The sequence below is a fragment of the Drosophila suzukii genome, chromosome X (assembly GCF_043229965.1).
Source record: "Drosophila suzukii chromosome X, CBGP_Dsuzu_IsoJpt1.0, whole genome shotgun sequence".
NCBI lineage: Eukaryota > Metazoa > Arthropoda > Insecta > Diptera > Drosophilidae > Drosophila > Drosophila suzukii.
The window spans coordinates 15,855,106-15,878,644 of record NC_092084.1 but is presented as its reverse complement, the minus strand read 5'-3'; the positions used below and the strand labels follow the sequence as shown (position 1 = coordinate 15,878,644).

The 23,539-nt window shown below is 36.0% G+C and overlaps 1 protein-coding gene and 2 non-coding genes across 3 annotated transcripts in view; all 3 read left to right on the top strand.

Moving 5' to 3' along the window:
- The window catches only part of LOC118878171 (uncharacterized), a 52,042-nt gene that overhangs the window by 10,192 nt on the left and 18,311 nt on the right, over positions 1-23,539 (top strand). Inside the window, exon 4 of the transcript XR_011604812.1 lies at positions 19,547-19,632. This is a non-coding gene — a transcript (uncharacterized protein). The remainder of the gene's footprint in view (positions 1-19,546; positions 19,633-23,539) is intronic.
- On the top strand, positions 10,994-12,113 carry LOC108018975 (uncharacterized). The gene has a single exon (XM_017086578.4). It carries the CDS (start codon positions 11,221-11,223, stop codon positions 11,794-11,796), a length of 576 nt encoding a protein of 191 aa, XP_016942067.1. The 5' UTR covers positions 10,994-11,220; the 3' UTR covers positions 11,797-12,113.
- On the top strand, positions 22,144-22,215 carry TRNAQ-UUG (transfer RNA glutamine (anticodon UUG)). Its single transcript has one exon. It is a non-coding gene; the product is annotated as a tRNA-Gln (tRNA).

The following is a 23,539-nucleotide window of genomic DNA, read 5'->3' as shown; positions in this document are numbered from 1 at the left end:
TCTGAATTTAATCACTTAAAATGATTTTTAAGTTTGGAATTTCCCAAAAGTAATTCAGATAGATTTTTTATGCGCCATTTCTGGAATATGCGAACAATTAACTAACGATTCGTGGAAATGATTGATAGTTCCGAATTATCGAAAGCTACATATATTTGAAATGTACAGTCGAAATTAAAAAAAAATCTAGCTAAAATAAATGCTAGTCATTTATCACTTTAAAATAGATTTTTTTAGTTTTGTATTTCCGAAAAGTAATTGAAATGCATTTAAGACTTAAGATTTAACCAAACGATTCCTGAAAACGATAAATAGTTTAAAATTATCTTTAACTGTTTGGAAAATTTGGTGGGCTCTTAATTATAAATTCGAAATATACTTGAGCATTGACTTAATTCAAAGTAAAACAATATACTAAACATTATAACGCATTTAACAGATATTTATCTTGAGGGAAGTCATAATTTGATTTTAAAGTTATTTTCTACATGAGGTTTATAAAAACGTTGATTATGTTCAGTTTTTTAAAAAGATGATGAATGTTTAAAATATTTTAAGTATGAAGATACTTTTGAGCTTTGATTTAATAAAGCTCACTTATGTAATCATTATTCTTATTTGATCATACAAGGTACCTACTACGTCATAATAACATGTAATAATTTAGGTATAGACCAAGGATTTTTTTATTTGAATTCCAAACAAAATATTTTAAAATAAATAACCGTTAAACTGGTGAGCATTAAGAATGTAATCCATTTTGTTTGTCGTTAACATTAAACTATGCGTATTTATTCTGAAGCATTATAAGATTAAAACTCGAGATTTCAGGGTATAAAGTCGCCCATATCGACTCATATCCGGCGGTCAGCTGAACAATCTGCAGCAATGTATTCGCGGTGGTGCAGATATGGTTGCCAGGCCGACTTTTCGACCACGTACCCCTCGAAAAAAAGGCCCCCGGATAGTTATAGTTATGGGCCTTATCGGCTGAGAGCCACACGCTCTTCGCAAAAGTCTTAGGACTTCCAGCCGGTCGACAAAGTGTCGCATCATCCAGAAACTATTGTGAAATTCCTCCTTCAAGTGTGGAGAGCCCACAAAAAAAAAAGAGAGTAATATAATCGTAGGTTGGAGGCAGTTTATTGTTGGCCAAGTTAATCGCGTGCCTCAAGTGCTCGGCCGTCTGTCAAATTATCAGCTGTTTCCCATTAATTACATGCGCGCCTATCGCTACCAATATACGGAATCGAAATTTCCTAATTTCTCGTTACTCATACGCACCGTTGCCGTGCCAAAAAAAAAAACAGTTCGTTTTCGTTGTTTTTTTTTCGGTTTAGGTAAAAGGGGCTGCTGATTACGTTACGCACGAAAGCTACGCACGGGTATGCGCAAATAGAATTTATAAAAATAATCTCAAGTGTAGAGAGTGGCCGCTTGCGTAAATATTTCTGATAACGCCGGGCAGCTGATTATAATATAATTATAATTTCAGTCTTGGCAACCGACGACAAGATGGGTAAACGTCACCGTTATCAGTCCCTTATCAGCCCCACACCTCCCACTCCGCCCACTTGCACAACTCTTGGGGTGGGAGTGATTCACCACCTGATGGATACATTTTTTTTAGATAAATTAGGCGGTCTTTATCTAAAAAAAATGAATCCATCAGATACAAAATATATTATAATTATTGCTTCTGAGGTATATACATGTATTGTTGTTGTTACTGTTTAATAAGACTATAGTTTTTGAAATTTTGAGAAAAATTGTCAAGTATCTTTGAGTTACAAGATAGCCTTAAACTCATTTTGCAATTCATCAGAAAACTTGCTAGTCACGGTTTGTTATCACAATTTAATTTATTGTACTTAAATAGCATACAATATTCATTTTTATTTAATAAGAAAATATAAGTACCAACAAAATGATAACAATTGTATTCTTACAAGAGAAATAGCCATAATTACATCATTGCTTACATCATTGTTGTTTGAGCTTACATATGATCTGAAAAGGAACTTAAATAACTAAAGAAAACTAGACTAACTTCCTTAATATTTTCTAAATAGTTCTTTTATAGCAAGTTTTGATTTCAAACCTCTTTGGTATTATCTTTAATCTCACGAAAGTCATAAACTAAAAGTCATTGAAAATTCTTGATAATATATTATTAATATATTATGCTTAATCTTAAAAAAAAGACCACAAACTTTGCAATGAACCTTTGAGGTAGGCGGTGAATTTCCCCGCCCCGATCAGTGAATAATGTTATAGCCAAGTGATAAGTGATAAGCCATTTGGCGCCATTTGAAGTGGAATTGCGAACGCTGACAGGTTGCGAGATTCCTGATTACAACATGGGGCAATCCACTGTCCGTTGGTTTTTGCCAGATTCCGATTCCGATTCATATTCCCATTCGCATTCCGATTTCTATTCCGTTTTCAGTTCGATTCGGTAATGGATGGAATGGATCCTGACCTCTGAGATCGCATGTGGCTCCGTATCTGTCACTGCTCTAATGCATGGCATAAATATAAATCTCGCTGCTGCTTAATTGAAATCATCTTTTTTCGGGCTGGCGAAATTGAATTGCCGCAATCGAATGTTGAATGTCGAACGGATCGAAGCGAATCGAGGGTCCATAATGGTGCGATAATGTTGCTGATAATGGAGCCCCTGCCCCATGGACTATTTGGTCTTGCCCTTCGCCCTTTCCCCAGCCAGCTGAATGGGTGTCAGTGTGAATGAATCTCCTCTATATGTTCGTAATGAACTCATTAATTCACTCTCAAGAAAAAAAAACATTGTTTACAAATCGATTTAAGAGGGTGTTCAGTATAAATTATTTTCCAAATGCCAACAAATCGTTTTTGGTTCCCTGTTGGCAGCAAAAAAATTCCGAATCTCAGTTTTTTTTTATATATTTCTTTTAGTTATAGTACAGTTCTTACCTTTCTATAAACATGGGGATGAATACTAAAATATTCAAGAACTATATATTATTGATATTATTATTAAGAATACAATCCTGCAATTTGAAGGGTAGCAGTTAGTCGTCATTATTATCGCCATTAAATGACATCTGTTCTTTTCTACCGCCTCGTTTCACAATCAACGGCAGTTCTTATCAGACCCACGACTCATTTGCATACACTCATCATTTGTTGCTAATTCGCAACCCAGAGTTACAGCGAATTACAACAAATTACTTTTGGCGATAGAGGGAATATAATAATGATTGCTCATACGCTCCATTTGCCAGAACACTTGATACCGATACGCACTTTTCGCCACGGATCGAACCATTATATGTGGTATACTATACATGTACTATATGGATTCGCCACCCCGTAGAACGGGTTCAGTTTCACGATGGCCTGACGCACGATTCTCGCAAAGATCAATATCTATATCCTCGACAGAAACTAGTGAAATGAAAAGAAAATAAAAAGTGAAGAACAGTAAGAGTGAAAGCGGAAGAACTCGTGTGACCCAGTTTATTTTCTATAATCGCCCAGCACATAGCCACCGTGCGTATATACACCACTTAGGTATATAGAGGCCCATAAATAAGATTACTGATTACTGCCGGTCGCCAGAATCGTGGCTCGTAAAAAAAAAAACATGAAAATATCGCCGTCTGCCCATGAAATCCAATAGCTCTGGGATAGGTCGGTGTACCCAATTCGTAGGACCGCAGAAGTCTGGATCCCAAAAAGACTTTCGATTGTCGCTTAAGTGTTTTGCGATGCCCTATTAGGAAACGATCGGTAAATGGAAAGCATAATGACATAGTACTTAATATTTTAATATGTATTATTTATTTGCTTATGATCTACAACAGTTTGAATATATTTTCATTAAAAAATAGATCTGTAAGGAACCAAGTCTTTTAAAGTGCATCTATAAGTTCTGCAAGAAATCGCACTGGCCCACAATTATGCTAAACTATTCAAAGGTTAAGGCAATAAAAAGAATATTTTAAAAAACATCTAGTTTAAACCCAGTTAAGTTCGAACTTTAAACCATATTTATGCCGGGAAACACCCACTCGTAATTGCATAGCCATTAATAGATAACCCACTATAAATGGGTGACAAAAACACAATTTCTGCGGGTACTCATTTATGCTTTTGTTTCGAAAAGCGAATGAATGACTAAATGACTGACTGAATGGATGAGTGATTGCGAAACAGCAACGAGAATTACGCGAAAGGCGCCGGCTAGCTCGATTTGCATTATGCAAATGATGCGTACGAACCCCTCGAATCCCCCAGAAAACCTCGAAAACCCGAACCGAGAACCGAGAACCCCGAACCCAAAACCCCCAGGGAACCACCATTAGTAAACGTTACACCAAATGCATTTTGTTTATTCTCTCATATTTCTGCAAACCCCTACCGCACTATTATTAACCATACCGTTTAGGGAACTAAACATATAAATCTTATGAAAATGTTATATTATAATATATATTATAATGTGATGTTTTATGTTGATACATGTTATATATATGATCTTTCATGTCTTACACCTCTAATAGGCGTCGCGAAAAAGTGCTAAATTTGCAACACATTTTTATAGAAAAATATGAATAACAAATAATTGGAATATTAAGGGGAAAATATCAGAGTATCTGGGGCTTCGACCCACTTGGCTAGCCACTCGTTTATGTTTATTTTCCCCATTAAATGCAAAATGCGCGGAAAATGCGACGCCGGCTGCTGCTTTGCTTTTTTAGTTGTTGTGGGTTTTGTGTGTTTCTGTTGTTGCCTAGTTGTAATGCGGTAGAGGTCTCGCACGTGTAACGCTTACATACACTCGGAGAAATAACGCACACCCACCGGCATATATATGGTATACGAGTATATATGCACACGATTGCGGAGGCAGTGAAACTATTTAAATACTTTGCCTTACAATGTTGCCGGTTGGAAACTGCGTAAAACATTTTTAATCGCACATGCCAGTGGCTCGTGTTTGGCACTCGTGGGTGGTTGGGTGGTTGGATGGTTGGGAGGTGGGCGGATGACCGGATGGGTGGCGTGGGGAAATGATGGGTGGTGCGGGTGGTGCCATGTTTACATCACCCCGAAATTGACGCCATCGACGCGTGTGCAAATTTTTTTCGGCGCATTATTCAAATTTATTGTTAATTATGTGCGGCGTGAAATCATTTTGAATTTTAATCAATTAAAATGTTCACTTAAGGTTTTAGAAATAAAAGAAAAAATTACACTAAGACGATTGAGTTAATAATATTGGGCTTTTTAATTTATTAATTTTGTGTTTAAAATCAAAGGGTAATACATAGAAAAGTATATTTATAATTTAAACCAAAAATATTATTGAAGTTCTGAAACATTTTCCCATTTTTCTTGTTTCAGTTTCAAATGTTTCGAATGAATTAAATTTACGGATTTGCTTTTGGTAATTTTATTATTATACAGATACATTTTCTTAATTATCTTTATTCATTTGGAAGTACACGCAGCCCGAAATACTTTTTAAACACAATTATTTCTTATTTGCCAAATCTTTGAGTCTTTTTTTCGTTGCCCGTCAATGCCAACGACTTTTTGATTATGTTGAAAGTTTTGTTCGCTTATGTGGGCCCACCACATAAATATATGTTCCCATGCAGCCAGACATCTCCATCCGCGGCATCATCATCATTTTTTATATTCCTGCCAACTGTCATTAGCTTCCTTCGGCCGTGTTATTTATCTGGCGGATGCATAATTGCGTATTATCAGCGTTTTACATTGACATTCTGTGCATTTTTAATGACTTCTTTTGGCCCGAAAATAAAGAAATCGACTGTCTTACTGTCTCAATGTCCCACTGTCTGCTGCCTGCCGAGACTCCCAATGGAGGGCAGACTGTACAGACTGTACAGGGGATCCAGTCGCAGATAGCGAATGAAAGGCTTAAGTGTACATCATTGACATTTGACAGGCAGGCAGACCATTTATTTATGTATATATCATATATATATTTATATATATATATATCGCCACCCCCACTGCCTTAATTTTATGCAGCGTCAAAAAGCAAATTTTCGGTGCTTTCTTGTTATTTTATTTTTTGCTGGCAAACCCAACTCAAATCGCTCATTTCGATGATGGAACTTTTTTGTTCTTTGTGCCCTGCACTTTTGACAGATACTCCTGTCAAATTAAGTGAGGGGAAATAGTCGGGGAATCTGCGTCTGCCAAGAATTCAAATTAACGGACTCGGAAGTGTCAAATTGTTGGCAGAAATTAAATTTCTGTTAATTAAATGCATAGGAAAACACATTTAACTCTTACATTTAAATGCATTAATATTTAATCAGTAACTACAAGGGACATGTTGGTACATTTTAAAGAGGCTTATTCTTTCGCTTTCACTCTTTCACAATTTTAAGAACCAAAATGCATATACATATATTTTTAAAGTTGAAAAAAATTAAATGTATTATTTTATAGTTTTAATTTTGTAAGCTTTTATAAACTCTAAATAGTGTATTTTTTTCAGTAAATAAGATATGAGGTTTTCCATTGTATGATAAGCGTAATCTGATAAAATAATAAAAAGCAAATATTAAAAAAAGAACCACAATTAATCGAGTTTCTTTTCAGCTTATCAAAATTAAGTAGAAATTCGAAGCTGATTTTTCGCAGAATTTAACACTCTTGACTTCCGTTTTGAGGCAGCATAAGACTTCCTGGAAATGGATCTCCGGGGCACTTGAACTATAGTTTATGGTCGGCAGCCATGGGAATTTGAATGGGGATGTTTGGGGCTCGTAGAAGTGCCATAAATTATCAAAATAATAATCTGTCCGATCCTTGAGCAGCCGACAAAGCAAAATAAATCAAATCAAATGCGAAAATAAAGCCCCCGAAAAAATGTTGGATTTCCATAGTGCCATACACATCCGCATATTGTGCAATTAGGCTAGAGGCAAGTCCATTAAATTGAAACCCATCGCATTGTTCGGTTTATTTTGATCTTGGAACTGGCGCTATGTATCGAAAGATCAGGGAGATTCCCCAACAAATCTGGAATGAGGAACTACCGCCCCATTATGAACTAGTTAAACTGAAGATGGTCGAGCAGTTGAATGATTAATTCGGCCAGCGGAGATGTTCTGTATAGAAATAGCTTGAATTACTTCTAACATCCTAATAATTAAAATGGTATTTGAACCAGTTTGGTAAATACGATGTGTGTTCTATTTTATGGGATGATTCTGCCCCTACTTGACATTTAAAGTATACATTCTTATATAAAATCAATTAAATCGCTCAAAACATCAAAGAACTCCGTGCTTAGCAGTGAAATAAATCTAGTTAGTTAGATCATAGATTAATGCTTCTCCTAATACATTAATACATTGATAGAACCATTATAACCTGTAAATAATAAAGCCAATCTGTTTGTTATTCGTGTATTCTCATTACTATACCACAAAAAGCATTAATTACCCAACTGATCAAATATTTATCAACGGAATACCTTGATTACGAGATTTTAGTCTGTAAGTATTAGTTGACAATTTCCTGTCATATTACTACACCCATCTGTTAGCACCATCAAACAATCCATCATATCGCACGATCTTCAACGATTTTGGACACACTTTTTTTTAGCGGCGAGGGCAAGTGTTTTATATGTTTTGTAAGTACTATATTTCCATCGGCAGAAAACCCATTCTCCCAGTAACCGAATGAGGCAATCTGTATGTTATATATGAATCACGGATCGCTTAGATCTGAAAACTTGTCCGGGGCATTTGCCATAAATCAGGCGGGGCGACAATCGTGTACAAAGCCATGTTGTACATGCCTCGACTTCGTTTTGCAGTTGTCAAAAATTCGCACATTTCTGCGTCGCTTCGGCTTGGATTTTTTCCTCTTTTTTTTTTCTGCCTGGTTTTTTGATTTCGGATTGCTGACTCGATCGGCCTCCAAAAAGTGCGTGCGGTGGTGTGTTGTCATTGTCATGTAGCCGGCAATTAAAATTGGTCCCCTTCCGCTGGTCACCGCCCCCGTCCCCATCCCTCCCCCCAGAAACCCCCTCGATAACCCACAAAAATTGGCCAGGGCAGCTGCTAAATAATTTATGAAGTGCGTAGGGTTTCTGGCGCGCATTTCAAGCAGCTCAAGAGCCCCAAACGCAACGCATTTCATTTATTTCACTCCCAAAACTCCGGCCAAATATTTGCGCATCGCTCACGCACTTTTTTTGGACTGCGCTGTTCAATTTGGTCGAGGCGTCTTCTCTTCAGATACTCTCAAAGTCAAGGGTATCTCGAATTTGGCAATCAAATCGAAATCAAATGGCAGGTATATGTGTTTCCAAAGTGCCTGATTAAGTTTTCTGATAGTATTGAAACACCATTTTCGCAATTCTTAAAAAAAGTGGTATAATATAATAAGCTTTTAAAAATGATTGTCATGTAAATTCCCCTCAAAGTTTTAAATCTAATATTTAATTTTCTTTTTAAGAATATTAAAAATTTATTTTTAAAATGTAAGACTTTTTTTTTTTTTTTCATTTTAGTTTTTAAATGTTTTATATAAATGCTCTTACAAATGTTGTTAATATTTTTATAAATTAATTGTCTTAATTATTAAAATTATGAAAATATATGGACTATTTTACTTAAACATGTCCCTATGCATTTTTTTTTTTTTAAATAATTTAATTATCATTAAATCAAATTTTTAAAAATTTAAACGGACGGAGAGTACTTTGCTGATCGACTCCTGTATCAATTTCCATTTGTCCATTTTTTTTGTTTGACTCGTTTCGATTTGGTTTGGTTTTGTTAGCCGGAAAATATTTGGCCACGCAGGTTTTTTGTCTTCGGTGCGTTGCTCATTAAACATTTTGGCCAAAAACTTAGCTGCGATCTGCATGCAAATGCCGCTGATTAGCTGGGGCGCCGAGTTGGCCATAAATCAATGGGCCGCCTTTGCTGCCACACGAGCCACAAGTGGAAAATTGAAACTGGAAACTGCAGACTGGCCCAGAACGGAACCCAAAATATCAAGCTCAAAGCCAGCTGCAGAGGGTCTTCGTACGAGGTCTTCGAGATGGTCTGGTCTGCCATATAGTATGGTCTATTCCCCGCCAGGTTGGGATCACGAATGCTCGCTCAACCTTGGCGCACAGTCAGGAAAGTCCGTCGAGGGTTGAGGGCTGTCCCTGCACTGCCACAAAATAGGGGGTCCTATTGGTAATTGATTACCAATGGGGGGAACTACATTTAAAAAGAGAAGTTCTCATCATTTATATAACCTTTTAAAAATAGACACATTTCTTATACATTTTTAACCACTAAAAGTCCTATAAAATATCACTTTAAATGTTGGAACTTAGGGATATGTCCACTTTTGATTTAAATAGTTCAATAAGATAGTTTCAAGATACAATAAAATACCATTTTTAGAAGAAACATATCACCAAAGTTTCGAAATCATTTTAAATGTAATTCTGAGTGTCTTTAAGTATGCAACAAAATATTAGAAACTCAGGACTAAATGAATTCATACTAAAAAAAGACCATTTTTTTACTGCATACTTTTAGACACCATCAATTACATTTAAAAGTTTTTTCAAAGGCTTATTGATTTGTGTGGCACAGCCGGATATTATGGAATAATGTCCAATTAAAATTCCCATTTTCGCTCAGTGTGTCCAGGCGAAGTGTTAAGCTTGCCACAGAAAGTGGAAAGAATAGCCTGATTAATTATGAATTGAGTGTCTGAGCCGAGTTGCCTGCACTTGCACTTGTGTTTTTTTTTTAAAGTTTTTTTCTTATTGCACTTGTTGCACTTGCGGCTTTTTTCATATTTTTACGCTTGCAGAGTTCGCCTGCAGACTTCATATTGTTTATACATATACGTATATATTGTCTGTGCGGGCAGGGGGCAGTTGCCCAAAAAGGGGCGGGGCCGGGGTCAGGGGCGGGTCTGCAAAGGGGGAGGCATTCGAGCAACAACTTTTGTCACGCCACTCAGTCCGGTCGAAAAAAGGAGCGGTTCAGAAGGTTGGGATTATCTGAACAGATAAATTTATGGTTGCTTAGTAAAAAAATGCTTTAAATATTTTTAAGGACCTTATAATAAAATAATATAATATAATATATAATATAATATAATATAATATAATATAATATTATATAATATAATATAATATAATATAATATAATATAATATAATATAATAATACAAAAATATCATAACACATTATATTCTGTATAATAATTATATTCTGAGAAGTCTTTAAAATAATAAGGGGTAATATGATTCTTTAACTCATACATGGGTCAAGATGTGATACTACCTTGTAAAAAATATGGCAATTTAACCCTTGATCCGCTCCTGTCCTCTTTCTGCACTTGCCACTTCACTTGCAACATGCACTAATGCTCAGCGGCACGTCCCAGTGTCTTTATCATATAAACGGTGCGATTTAAATTAATAATTAAAGCGGGCCTGTGGTTGTGGTGCCCGGCCTTTCGTCTTCAGTCTTCCGTCTGTGGTCTTCAATTCCTGGTCTTTGGACTTGGAACTTCGTACTTTGGGCCATCTGCCGCCGGCAGGTGGATGCGAGTGGATTAAGCTGCCCACCCTTGATGCCATAAATCAACGGGGACATTGGGCCCATGCTCAGTGCCCAGTGCTCAGCCAGATGAGAAGTTGTCCGGCGTGGTTCATCGCATCTAAGTGAATCCATTACAAGCACTATCCAAAGTGCAGAACTAAAAGCTAGTCGTACAATTTTACTAATCCGACACTTTAAGCGATCTTCTTTGGATGACCAATAAGCGCTTATGGTTCAATTCTCAAAAATTATGAATTTTTCTCAATTTTTAAGTTATTCCAAAAAAAATATACCCAAAAGTGTACTTTTTTAACACAGATATAACAGTTTATTATCTCTCAAAATGTTGTATATTATTTTTTATTGGTAAATGGTATTATAACATAGGTAAATGGCTTAAGCTTTTTTAAAGGTAACTAATTTATAAAGGTGTTGGAAAACGAAAGCCCCACAGTTAGCCCTGACCCTTCTGTCATAACTTCCATTGAAATGGTTCCAAAACGAGTTGATCAACACTAAATTAGCAGTTTTCACAGTCGAAAATCTAAAAATCTGGATAAAACTATGACAGAGAGATAGAAATACCTGAAATATCAGTGAAAATTGTAGAGATCGAAATGCTGCTGATGGACGCATTGTTCAACAGCCTGTTGGTGGTCAGTTCCGGCTATGCGATGTACACCCTCCACCCCCTGGAAACGCCCTACGGTTATGCAACGGCGGCCTTGAGCCTGGTCCATGGCCTCTTGGGGGTGGTGCGGGCGGCGAGCAACGACGATGATGAGTGCAATCGGGTGCGATTGATAACGTCGGGGATCATGGAGATAGTACCGCTGCCCCTGACCAATATCGAGCTGTATCTGAAGTCGAGTAATCCCGGCTTGGCCCTGGCCCATGGCAGTTTCGTGGTGCCCCTGGTGTACGATTTGATGGCCAAGATGGGTGACAATGAGGACACTTCCACGGAGACCCTCAAGGAACTCACTCTGCTGGGCAACGTGGTATCCCTACTCTTCCTGGGCGTCAATCAGTCCAGCAATCTTTACGGCGGCATGGCGGCCATCGCCTTTGGAGCCCGCTACGGATCCGTAATCCTAGACTATTATTGGGAAGGACTTGGGGCCGATTTCACCCTGCTGGCCCACTCCATGTTCGTCGTCCTGATGACCATGACCCTCTCGGCCAAATTATGAGGGATCAACCTCCCAGTAGATGAGGATAACCCCAAACCATCCAAAATCCAAGGCCAGCGGTTCGGTTCGTTGGCTTCCAGCTCAATAAACTTGCAATTAATGTTGGCAAATTAAAATGCAAAAATAAACATTAATTGTTTTGTCACACTCGCAGCACGACCAAAAAAAAAAGAAGAATTAAGTGTCTTCATCTCTTTTGTCTTCCCCTTTGTCTCGAATCCAAATCTCCATCATCCAGAGATTCAGAGTTCCCGGGAGATCCAGCTGGGGATAACATTTTAGCTTCAATTTACAACGTCAGCGGCGAGGAATCGTTGCCAAATGAGATAAAAAAATAAAAATACAAAAAACAGGATAAAATGCTTGATTTAAGATGGTCAAAGTACCGAAATATTCAATTAAACCCATAAATTGATAAATATAAAAGATTATAATCTTTAAAAATATTGAAACAACAATAAATAAATTTTAATTATGGAAATTCCAGTACAAATTAAATAAAAAACACTAAAAAGTAATCAAAAATTGATAAATTGGTTTAGGATAGTCAAAGTACCGAAATATTCAATTGAGCCCAAAAAACTATTTTAAAAATTCTTAGACCTTTTCAAAAATGATGGACATGGGTACAAAAAATCTTCAATAAGGAAATGCTGCTATTTTTAGAATAAAAAAACATTAAAAATTAATAAAAAAGAGTCAGATACCCATTGTGACTAAAGAACCTCGATAAATTCTATGAATAAGTTCAGGAGCGGATCAAGGACAACGCGGGAAAAATGTGGCCTAGTTTTCGGCGCTCGGGAGGCGTGAATCTCGGTGGCGGACTACTAATGAAACGGCGCCATTAAAACGACCAACAAATGTGCGGAAAAGAGCCGCGAACACGGCGGATGGGTTATAATTTATGCATTTTAATTAATTGCCAGTTGTGGGACCCCGTCGCCGGGTTTTTATGATGGCTCTGAGAGATCGCAGATCGGAGATCGGATTGTAGAGCCCCCCTTGAGGCCCCCCCTTGGGGCTAATCATGTCGTCATTTGCATTTCACGGGGATTAAGGGGATACCGAGGAAATCGGGGGGACTATGCGGATGCTCGGCACAACAGACAAATTCATTTGTGCAGTTAAAAGACGATCCATTTATTTTATGAATCAAAGCTCGGCGCATCGAAAAAGTGAAAGAGGAAATATCGCAGATAATGCCAAGGAAATACAGTATTGCCTTTAATTTGTTAGGATTTTAAAAATATTAAAACATATTATTTTAATATTACATTTATAAAAATAAATAAATAATAACACAATTTATTCAATAGAAAAAATATGGTTCTAAACGAAAAACTTTAATGTCTGAAAATATGCTCTGTGCCTACACTTCGTATACTTATTATTTATATTTATTAAAAATTCAAAGTAGCTAGTCTTTCATAATGGATTTTTTATTTAAATTAGACTGTGAAGGGTTACAATTTGTAACATTTAATTAAGGAAATCATATTGAAAGTATTTATAAAATTAGATTTTAGTCACTATCTAACGACTAGTTCTATAAATTATAAGCATGAGGTTGTTGCTCCAGGAATTCCTATAAATAAATAAATACGAAAATGTTATATAATTTGTAGCTTTTCAACTCAAGCAAAATAAGAATTTTTAACATTAAATAAATGGTAAATCATTATACATGACATTTTCCAACCGACAATAATACAATGCACGGCGTAGATACTTTTGTGTCTGCCTCAAGGGAATTCCACTCTATCGACTGAGCCCTGTATTTAGACGGTTGTAAACGTTAAAACATTCAAAAAATGTTTAAAAAAAAAAATCAAACTAAAAATCAACAGCGAGAAGCAACGAAACAAAACAGAAACCGCAAAAAGGAAGCGGCCTAAAAAACCAAATAAAAAAGCGCGCGCTGGAAATTGCACGCCGAATGCGCCTGCGCAGCGATTTTAGCAAGTTCAAAAACCTGCAGTGACTCAGTCGGCTAAAAAAGCCGGCCGGCATTGGCGCAGTCTCCGCTTTTTTATTCCTCTTATTTTCTTATTTTATTTTTGCATTTTTTCCGCTGTTGCCGGCGCTGCCACCTTTTGCTCTTTTTCTGTTGTCGTCTTGGCGTGTTTATTAAAAAAAAAATAAAACCGATCGGCAGACAGCGGCGTCGTTAAGCAAAAAGAATAATACAAAATAAAATAAAAATAAAATAAAAAAAACGATGCATGCAAAATGAATGCGGACATTGGAGAGACGAAAAGAGTGCGAATACTGCTAATGAATGCGAAATGGAACACAGAGACCACAAATGCAAAGTTTTCAAAAGCCTAGCCACTCACTTTAAACACTCTTTCATAAACAGCAAAAACTAAAATTAATATCCATTCATTGATTCTTACAAAGTCTGAGTAATCTTTACCTTTTTATAAACTCAAAAAAAAAAGATAAAACTTTGAGATACAATATAGGTATTCGAATTCAAAAATAAAATGTATTTAAAAATCAATTTTAAATCGAATTTGATATTGAAAAAAAGACAAATGTTTATGACATTCAACTTACCTAAAATAATAAAAAAGTTATTTAAAAATAAAAAAATAAAAAATAAAATTTTTTTAATTCTTTATTTTTATAAATTTCTGTAACACCTTATTTTCAATTATTTGTTGTATTTAGTTTCAAAGGTCACATTATCAGATGACAAATAATGCGTTCCTTTTTAACCTTCACCAACTGATCCGTATATTGGATAAACCCCGATTTTCCCTATAGTAGTCGCCATATCTTTAATGAGTGCCCGCCAATGTGTTCAAAAAGAAACGGTCAAAATGCGAGGCGACGCCAACGCAACCGGCAACTTTCGATATATGGTACATATAGCCATAAAGTACATAAATATATATATATATGCTCGATCGCATCTGTATTGCATGTTTGGCAACGGCGCGAAATTCAAAAAAGCTGCAAAGCTGACGCTGCTGCGCCTGCGCATTGTTGTTGAACGTGATTTGTTTACGAATCTTAACAAACTGTGTACACAAAATGTTTTAAATTACCACGAAAGGCGTCGTCCGTTCAAATATTGTGCGCACACACAAAAACGCGGCTCAGAAATCACAGCTCGCCATCTATTTGCATGGGCAAAATCAATAATTGCGAAATGATCGAACTTGCACTGAGCAAAAATCATCAGATAGTTGTTATAAAATTTCTAAAATTTTAAAATCAAATGTATGGAAACTTGCAATTTTTATTTAATTATGTCAACGTAAAATATAAAATAAAAATGCATTTTTGCGTTAATTATATAAGAAATAATAATTATTAAACAAAATGCTATGTCATAAGGATTTTAGCAATATATTAATGAATTCAACGTTAAGTACAAAATAAGAATGAATTTTTTCTAAAAACATATGATCTATGTTTAATGAAACCATAAAGACTATTAAAGAGTATGGGATCTTCTATAAAATATAATTTTTCATAGCAAAAATATTCAATATTAATTAACTTGCATGAATCTTACTTTGTTTTATGAACACCTTTGAAAAATTCCTTAATAAGAACTTAAGCTTTTTGGCACTACGAATTTCGTTGAATATTTTCTCGCAGTGTTGAAAACCCGTTACAGCCGCAGTGACTCAAACACACACATTCAGACATTCCCGGCGGCGTGGGAGAGACCAAAAACTAGAGCTGCATTCGTATGAATGATGTGTACGATATAATACTATATGTATACGAGAATACGAGTGAATCACTCGATTCGCAGAACTACGAAATGCAGCTAAATTGATTGTCAGATCACGATGCCGGCAAACTGGCAATTGCAAGTGAATGGGCCACTATATCTATATAGTGCCGATATGGATCTGTGTGCAACGGTTTTCGGGGGATTACTTTAGGTGATTGTGAATGGAATGGCAATGCGGCGAATGAGTCCAATTGTGGGTCAACTAACTTGACCGATTCGATGCGGTATTTCTGCCCGGCCCAGAAAAATCGGTTGTAAAGTCTCGATCTCGATAATGGCCATGAATCATTCACTAAACTGTGCTGCTCATTAATAAGCTACATTATAAATTTAATTTTGATTTTATTTCTGGCCATTTTAATGATCTTAACTTTTTGACGAATGAAAAAGATTTGCTAAAAGATAGATTTGCAAATGTTAAAAATGTTGGCCAGATATTTAGTTTAAAGCCTCATAAAGCACACATATTTTGCATTTAGGTTTATATTTTTGCTTTTGGGTTAAAATTTGTAAATTATATATGTTTTCTAAAAGGTTAACCATAAAACTGCCTTTCTAAGTCCATACCTCTATTCATTTTAGACTTATTTCAAAGTGCCATACCTCTACAAAATTATAGTTTAAGTCTGAATTAATTTTCAATCAAATGTTTGCTCAACAAATTTGGGTTTGACCGTTTCAATAAAAATCTCCATAGAAACAAAAGATTAAAAATTCAGCTATTTACAAACAGGATGCGTTTTGCTATTACTTTATATGCTAATATTCTACGGCATAGAAAGATGAATCAGAGAATTTTTCTGAAACAGATTCGCTCGATTTGTTGGCTGTGCTGAATAAACAACAACGCGAAATGGTTCTAAGAAATTCCAAGCGGCTTGTTACACAGCGACGGTGAATCACATTTTTCTCGAGATCTCTGGATCTTTGGACCCCAGAAACCAGATACTCGATACCTTTTTGGTCCTTGAAAAGCGCTGTCGATTCCCAAATCGAAAAAACAAAGGCGCTGAGCGAAATGCACTGCCAATTAGCAGATGAGTTAGGTCCGGGCAATAAGAACTTGTTAATTGCGATCTCCACTTCGCCTTCGCTTGGCAAACATTTCCGTAGCTCATTATGAGGGGCCCGTTAACGAGGGAACACTGTGCTCGGCAAACTAGGAAGTTAAGCAAACTGACACCGAAAAACTTGTTGCTAAATTAGTGCAAATCATTTGCATTGATTAAACTTAATTCATATCTGAATGCCTATTTGAATTGGCCGCTCAAAAAAGTTTTCTCAAAAGTCCACTAAAAAAAACTGGATCTATAAAAAAGGTAAGCAAAGAGAAAATCAATACTTTTCACGATTTGGTTTTTAAAATGTTTCGTTTAAGATATAAAAACATTTTTTGTATATATTCATATAAAATCATTTTATGAATATAAATAATTAAATTTAAATTTAAAGTTTAAATTCATACAACTTCATTTACGTTCTTATACTTCTTATTCCTTGCTAGATCAAAAATATTTAAACATATTAAAGGAAAACGTTTAAAACAAGTTCTTAGTCTTTAAAAAAGAAGTCTAAAAACTTAGTATATATTAATATATATATTAGTATCTAGTATTATATATAAGATATATACTAGATTATAGTTGTACTAGATATAATAAATATTATGTGCCTATAAATGATAATAATGCTATATGATTCCAAATACCATTAAAAAAATATGAAACACTACTTTAGACATCGTTTTCGACGCTTTGCATTTTAGTCCCATAACAGAAGTTATACTACATCCATAAATTCCGAAAAAGTCTGCAGTATTTCTCTGGGTGTACGTATTTCTTTTTTGACAATCGGCGATGGGCATGACTTCATGATTATAGAGGATTTGGGATGGGCCCTGCACCTGTCGCCAAGTTGGCTTAAACTTGAAAGTCGGTTCGTCATTAGTTGGCCACACTTAGCAAACGAGTTTTATGGTTTTATAGTTCCATAGATATATATCCAGTTTTGTCTAGTCTCTTTTTTTTGGCCACATCTTCTTGCATATTCATCGGCGTCTGAGTGTGTATATAATTATAATAATAATCGTTATGGTTATGCATTAATTAAATTAGTTATCTCGCCACGATTGTCACATTAAGAATGCTGACCCGACTTTGGTTGGATTTGCTGGGTTTAGGTTTAGGTTTCTCTTCGGCAGACGAGCCTCTCAAACGTTTTTATTAGCATATGTGCTGCATTTATGTATTTAAATTTTGGTTGGATGGACATTTGCTTATTTACAGATAAAATCTTAATTTTTGGCTGTCATCTGGAGGAGCCATAAAATATGCTAGTCCATAAAATGTCTGTACTTCTAAGATTTTTGTCTTCTTTTTAGTTTTTTCAAGAACTATATTCTATTACATCTATCTATAATAATGATATATTCCAAAATGAAGACCTGAAAAGACATCCCATTTATTTACAGATGTCTTAAATAGTATCAGGTTTTAAGTATCCCAAATCAACCCGAAAATTCTCCTATATTTCGCCGAATATTTCGCAATGATTTTTTTTAGCTCTGGACGGCACTATATATGGCAAGTGACGGTGCTTGCGAGCGATTCTCTGTCGCTAGGCATTACACAAATGTCGTCTGACACATTTTCCACTCGCCGGCACTTAGAGAGAAACGAATGTGAAAAGCGGAAAAGCGCGCCAGGGAAAAAGGGAGGGGGAAAACATTTGAAAAGCATTTTCAGTTGTCAGTTTTGTGGGTCGCGGGTATAGTATAGAATAATACAGAATATGCGAAATAATATATAGAATAATATGCGTCTTAATGCCGGGCCTGTGAACCGCTCTTCTCGGCGATCCCAATCAAAGTTCGTGGCTGAAATTCAAAACCCGAAAAACCAAAAAAATCCTAAAAAAGCCAAGACAAAGGCTGGCTTTTTACCTGTAGAGCCCAGTAGTTGAAGTGCTACTCAAAAGGACAAACTTTCATTCAGGAGGCAAACAATAATCAAAGCATAATGAATGGCCCGGGAAACAAAAAGATTCAGATTCGGCGAAAAAGGTGGTTGAACCCCCTTTTCTTTTCATCCTTCTTACAGGAGAAGCTTGTCCTTGTAGCATCGAGTAGGTAACCGAAATTTGGAAGCCCAGAAGTAAGTAATATCAAAAGGTACAGTCCCACCAAAGGCTTTGAGATCGGATACCACTTGACAGAGTGACGCGGCAAATATTTTCCCCGGTAGCCATTAATTTGTCTTTGGCTGGAAATTTATAAACTTCTATTTCTAAATGAAGTCTATCGGGAGATTAGTCGAGTGTCGAGTGCCTATCGCATTCCAAACGAAGAATGAGAAGCGTTTCTTGTAATTTTCGCGTTTGTCACATAGTATTTGATCGATAGAGTGAGGGTTCCAAAAGACGAATTTTAAAGATTTTAGAAATGTAACAATATGGCTTATATTTTATACATTAAATTATATTTTATTATATGTTAAAACCAATTTTGTTCAGGTAATAATTTCTACTAAATACAAAAAAAGTTTGGAAATATTGCTTAAATTTTTATTTTAAATTATTATTATTATTATTTAAACTATTATTATACAAAGGCAAAACAAATTTAGTTGATAATCTCTACTGATTATTATATATTATAGAATTATTATTATATTATTATAGAATGATTCGGAAAGTGCTTTTAAGGTATACATTTTATTTGTATACAAATAAAAGATAAGATTAAGTGTCACCCCATCGAATGGCCACTGTAGTTGCAATACAAACTTCAACTGACCACTTATTTTTGAGGGGCCGTAGAAGGACTTATCGCCCCCGGCGATCAGAAGTGTAAATATTACCCAGACAAACTCTGAGGGTGGCACCCAATGCTTATGGCCATAAAATATATATATATGAACTTCAATTTTAAATAGTTGACGTCGTTTATCAGTGAGTTGCCCCGAAAATTAAATATAAATATTTTCTTATTTACAGCCCGGATCGTTGAATGAAATCGGGGAAGATAGCACCGGAATTTTTCGTAGCATTTCGGTGATACAACACTTTGCTTGTCTAGCCAGGTAAACATTAAATAGAGTTATGACCCAATATGAGCATTTCCAGATTAAGTAACGAATTGCTCGATTTTGTAAGTTTTATTAACAAATGTTCGTAAATTCGCATTCGCATATATTAAGCAAGGGTATATTGATATTTCTGATTGGTAGACATCTGATATTTTCCCCCTGTAAAACCTAAAAATACACCCAGACATTTTCCATTGCATTAAATGACGCAATCCCATTCCAAATGCTAATGACCGTCTTTAGTATGGGTCGCAGAATCGAAGAGAATTTTTATTACCCTAGATGGTTTGAAAAGAACGTGCTGAATCAGGAATTCAATGGGTGACCGTGGGGCCCAAGAAGTGATCGCAAAACCCATTAAGCGTCGAAAAAAGGGGGCTATGATCAGGTGTAAATATGTTGAGGTGCGTGCGGACAACTCGTTTTCGATTTGTCAATTTTTATGTTTCACAGTTACGTGTCTGAATTTCGTGAACAGAAACCCTGCTGTTTTTTTTTTAGTTTTTTTTTTATTTGTAAAACCAGATCGTCGGCGGCCCTAGAATCTCGACCTTTTGATAATTCAACGCCCTGATTTTCGGCGTGGTGACTATGATAATGTGTAGACAACGAAAAACGCGTCTTATTGCGACGCCATAAATGTAATTGTAATTGTCTGTATTTTTAGAGGTTGTTCCTTTCGGCAACAAAAGTTTTTAGCCCTCCCCACATTTGATTACCACTTTTATTTGGGTTACAACGCAAATGCAGGAGCCAGACATAATTGTTAATTTCAGTTTGAATACAGTTTAATTGATGCGCATAATTGACCCTTGTCAGGGGGCAGACATGTCGCAGCCTGTTGCTGGTTTGTAAGAACCCTCTCTTTAAGAAGGGTGCCACGAACCACCCCTAGTTCTGCACACATCTGCGATGAAAATAATAGATGTAGGGTAATGTATTGAAAAGCGAAAATAAATATTTCCAAAGCTATTTCAAACAGTGTATGTAATATTTTTAAAACTCTCTTTTAAAAATCATTTTAAAAATTAGTTTATAAGAACCTTTGTTTTATATATCAAAAAGGAAAGGTTTTTGCTGTCATTTATTATTGATATAGATTTGGTTGTGTTTTCTTTTTATTTTAAAAGCCTGAAATTCAAGCTACGATTACTGCTATTAACTTGGACACCATAGTATGTAAGTATTTATCCCAGGGGTTTTCTGTTCGCGTGATGTTCGCAAATATCCTGGTTCCGAGGACCTCCCCTAAGTGGCATCTTAAGTTTGTTGTACTTTTTGGTCCTGCAGATTCTCACTCAAATTGAAAAAACCAGGGTTATCTCGACATTTCGATCACTAAGACCCTTATCCTGTCAAGAGCCAAAGAATAAAGAATGTAAATATTTGAAGAAGGAAAATACAAATAAATAAATAGTGCAAAAAATGAGCAAAGAATATTTATTCTTGAATTCAGTGATGGCTAGTTATGGCTTAATATTTCTTTCTTTATTCTTGTAGACTAAAGCTTTTAAAATGCAAGTTCTCATTAGATAAGCAATTTCCTAGCCTCCCTTTTTATCTAATTATATTACGTATCTGCAAAGGCTTATTTAATGAATGCCCTATGCAGACCAGGTGACATTTCAATGAAAGTAACTTTTTAATGGAATTAAGCCGCTTATCTAGCAATTATAATGACAAAATGAGTGAGTCACTTGCAGGTGCATTTATACCGATTTTCAATGGCGAAATTCACCCACACAGCAGGACATTCATATCCATAGGCACCCACACATTCACCCACTTGGGACCTTGGACACCCACTGGGATGACGTCCTTGGCTCCTGCATGCAATCCTCTCTCACTCTCTCCGATGCTCTCTCTTTCTCTACACATAAAAGAATTTCTTGTCTTAGTTTTCCCATATTTTTATCCCATATTCAAACGATTCATTTTACATTTCCAAATAAATATTTTAATATTTTTGCTTCAAAATATTTTGTATCTTTAAAAAAACCCATCATTTGTTAAATACCAATCTTATCTATCTATCTTCTTTTTAATAATTTATTAAATACATATAATTCATTAAACTTTATATGGAATAAGTGTTTAAGTAATACTATATTCTGGCTGATTCTTTAAGTACTGTACTATAAATTAGTTTATAATAAATATTTTTAAAACTTGTAGGTTTCATGGGCTATTATATTTCTTTTTATACCCAGTATGTGCTTTTTCTGCAGCTCTTTCTGATATTTATCCTTACTATAAATCTTTTCAAATGAGTTAAAAACTTGTACTTTGTATTGGTTTTCTGAAATCTTAAATTTTACATACTCCCATTACTTTGACCCCGTTTTTTCGCTGCGTGCATTAACCCCCATCGAAGGCCTAATGCGAGAGAGCGAGAAGGAGCGGGCTATTTATAGAACCGCAGGCCTGAGCTGCGCTCCATCTCTCTCCCTCTCCCAGATGCGCCGATTTTCGCCTGGCTGGGATTTTGCAGCACCGCATATATCTGGTTCTATGGTGTAATGGTTAGCACTCTGGACTTTGAATCCAGCGATCCGAGTTCAAATCTCGGTAGAACCTACGCCGATTAATATATTTTTTTACGCCTGGGTTTTCGGTTTTTTTTCCAATTTCTATTTAAGTGAGGGTCGCTTATCGGATGGCAAATGATTGACAGCGGTTTGGACTCTCGGCTCATAAACGGTGATGATATTTGACTATATAGCTGAGGAATCCCAAAAAGGGGGGAGTAGATTGGTCAATAGTCGGCACTTCATTGGTCATTATCTCGTTAATCAAGTCGACAAACTTGTCCGTCTATTTGCACAATTGCCATAGGCCAACCCCGGAACCATCTCATCTCCCTTTCCCCGAGCGATAGAAAACCCATCGAAATGATTCCAGCTCGACTTTTCATTTTATTTTGTTTTTTTTTCTGTGACTGCGGTGTGAATTTGATTTGTGTCACGTGATATGACAGGGGGCGAGATATGACATCTTTGTGAATGGTCATCGTGAGAGACTGGGAATCGAACGAAGTACGGAGTGTGTCGTCTATACAGGGCATTAACCCAGCGGGAAACGTGGTGGGAGGCGAAAAAAGTATCATGGAATTATGGAAAAACCACTTAGGAAAAATTAAATTTATATCTAATTCTAAATATATTTGATATTATGATGTAGTATTAGACCGGGTAATTAATAACTTTTCTTCTTAAATTTTATAAAAAGAAGAAATCGAATTGAGGGGAAAACTAATAAGCCTGAAATTTGAAAATATTTTATAAGAAAAATAATAATAATAATAGTTATAAATTTAAATATTAGATACCTAAAATAGACAGATCCATTCTGAAAAGTCAGTCTATCATCTGTAGATGACAAAATAGATTCACTGAGGGCATCTAATCTTCGCTATCGTTCGATTCAAGCTTCCTTTCGTGTTTGCTTGTCAAACAAAAACTTTTTCCGTTCATTTTTTTCCTTTTGGTTTTGGCTCCATTTGGAAATCTGCGGTTCCGTAATAAATTTTGTTTCTGTGTTTCTTTTTTTTTTTTTTGACCACACGCGCAAATGTTTGGGGCCTAAACTGTGCCGGCCTTCACTTAGGCTTTTTCTATTAATTTTTATACCCGTTACTCGTAGAGTAAAAGGGTATACTAGATTCGTCGGAAAGTATGTAACAGGCAGAAGGAAGCGTTTCCGACCCCATAAAGTATATATATTCTTGATCAGGATCACTAGCCGAGTCGATCTAGCCATGTCCGTCTGTCCGTCTGTCCGTCTGTCCGTCTGTCCGTCTGTCTGTCCGGATGAACGCTGAGATCTCGGAAACTATGGGAGCTAGGCTATTGAGATTTGGCGTGCAGATTCCTGAGCTTCCTACGCAGCGCAAGTTTGTTTC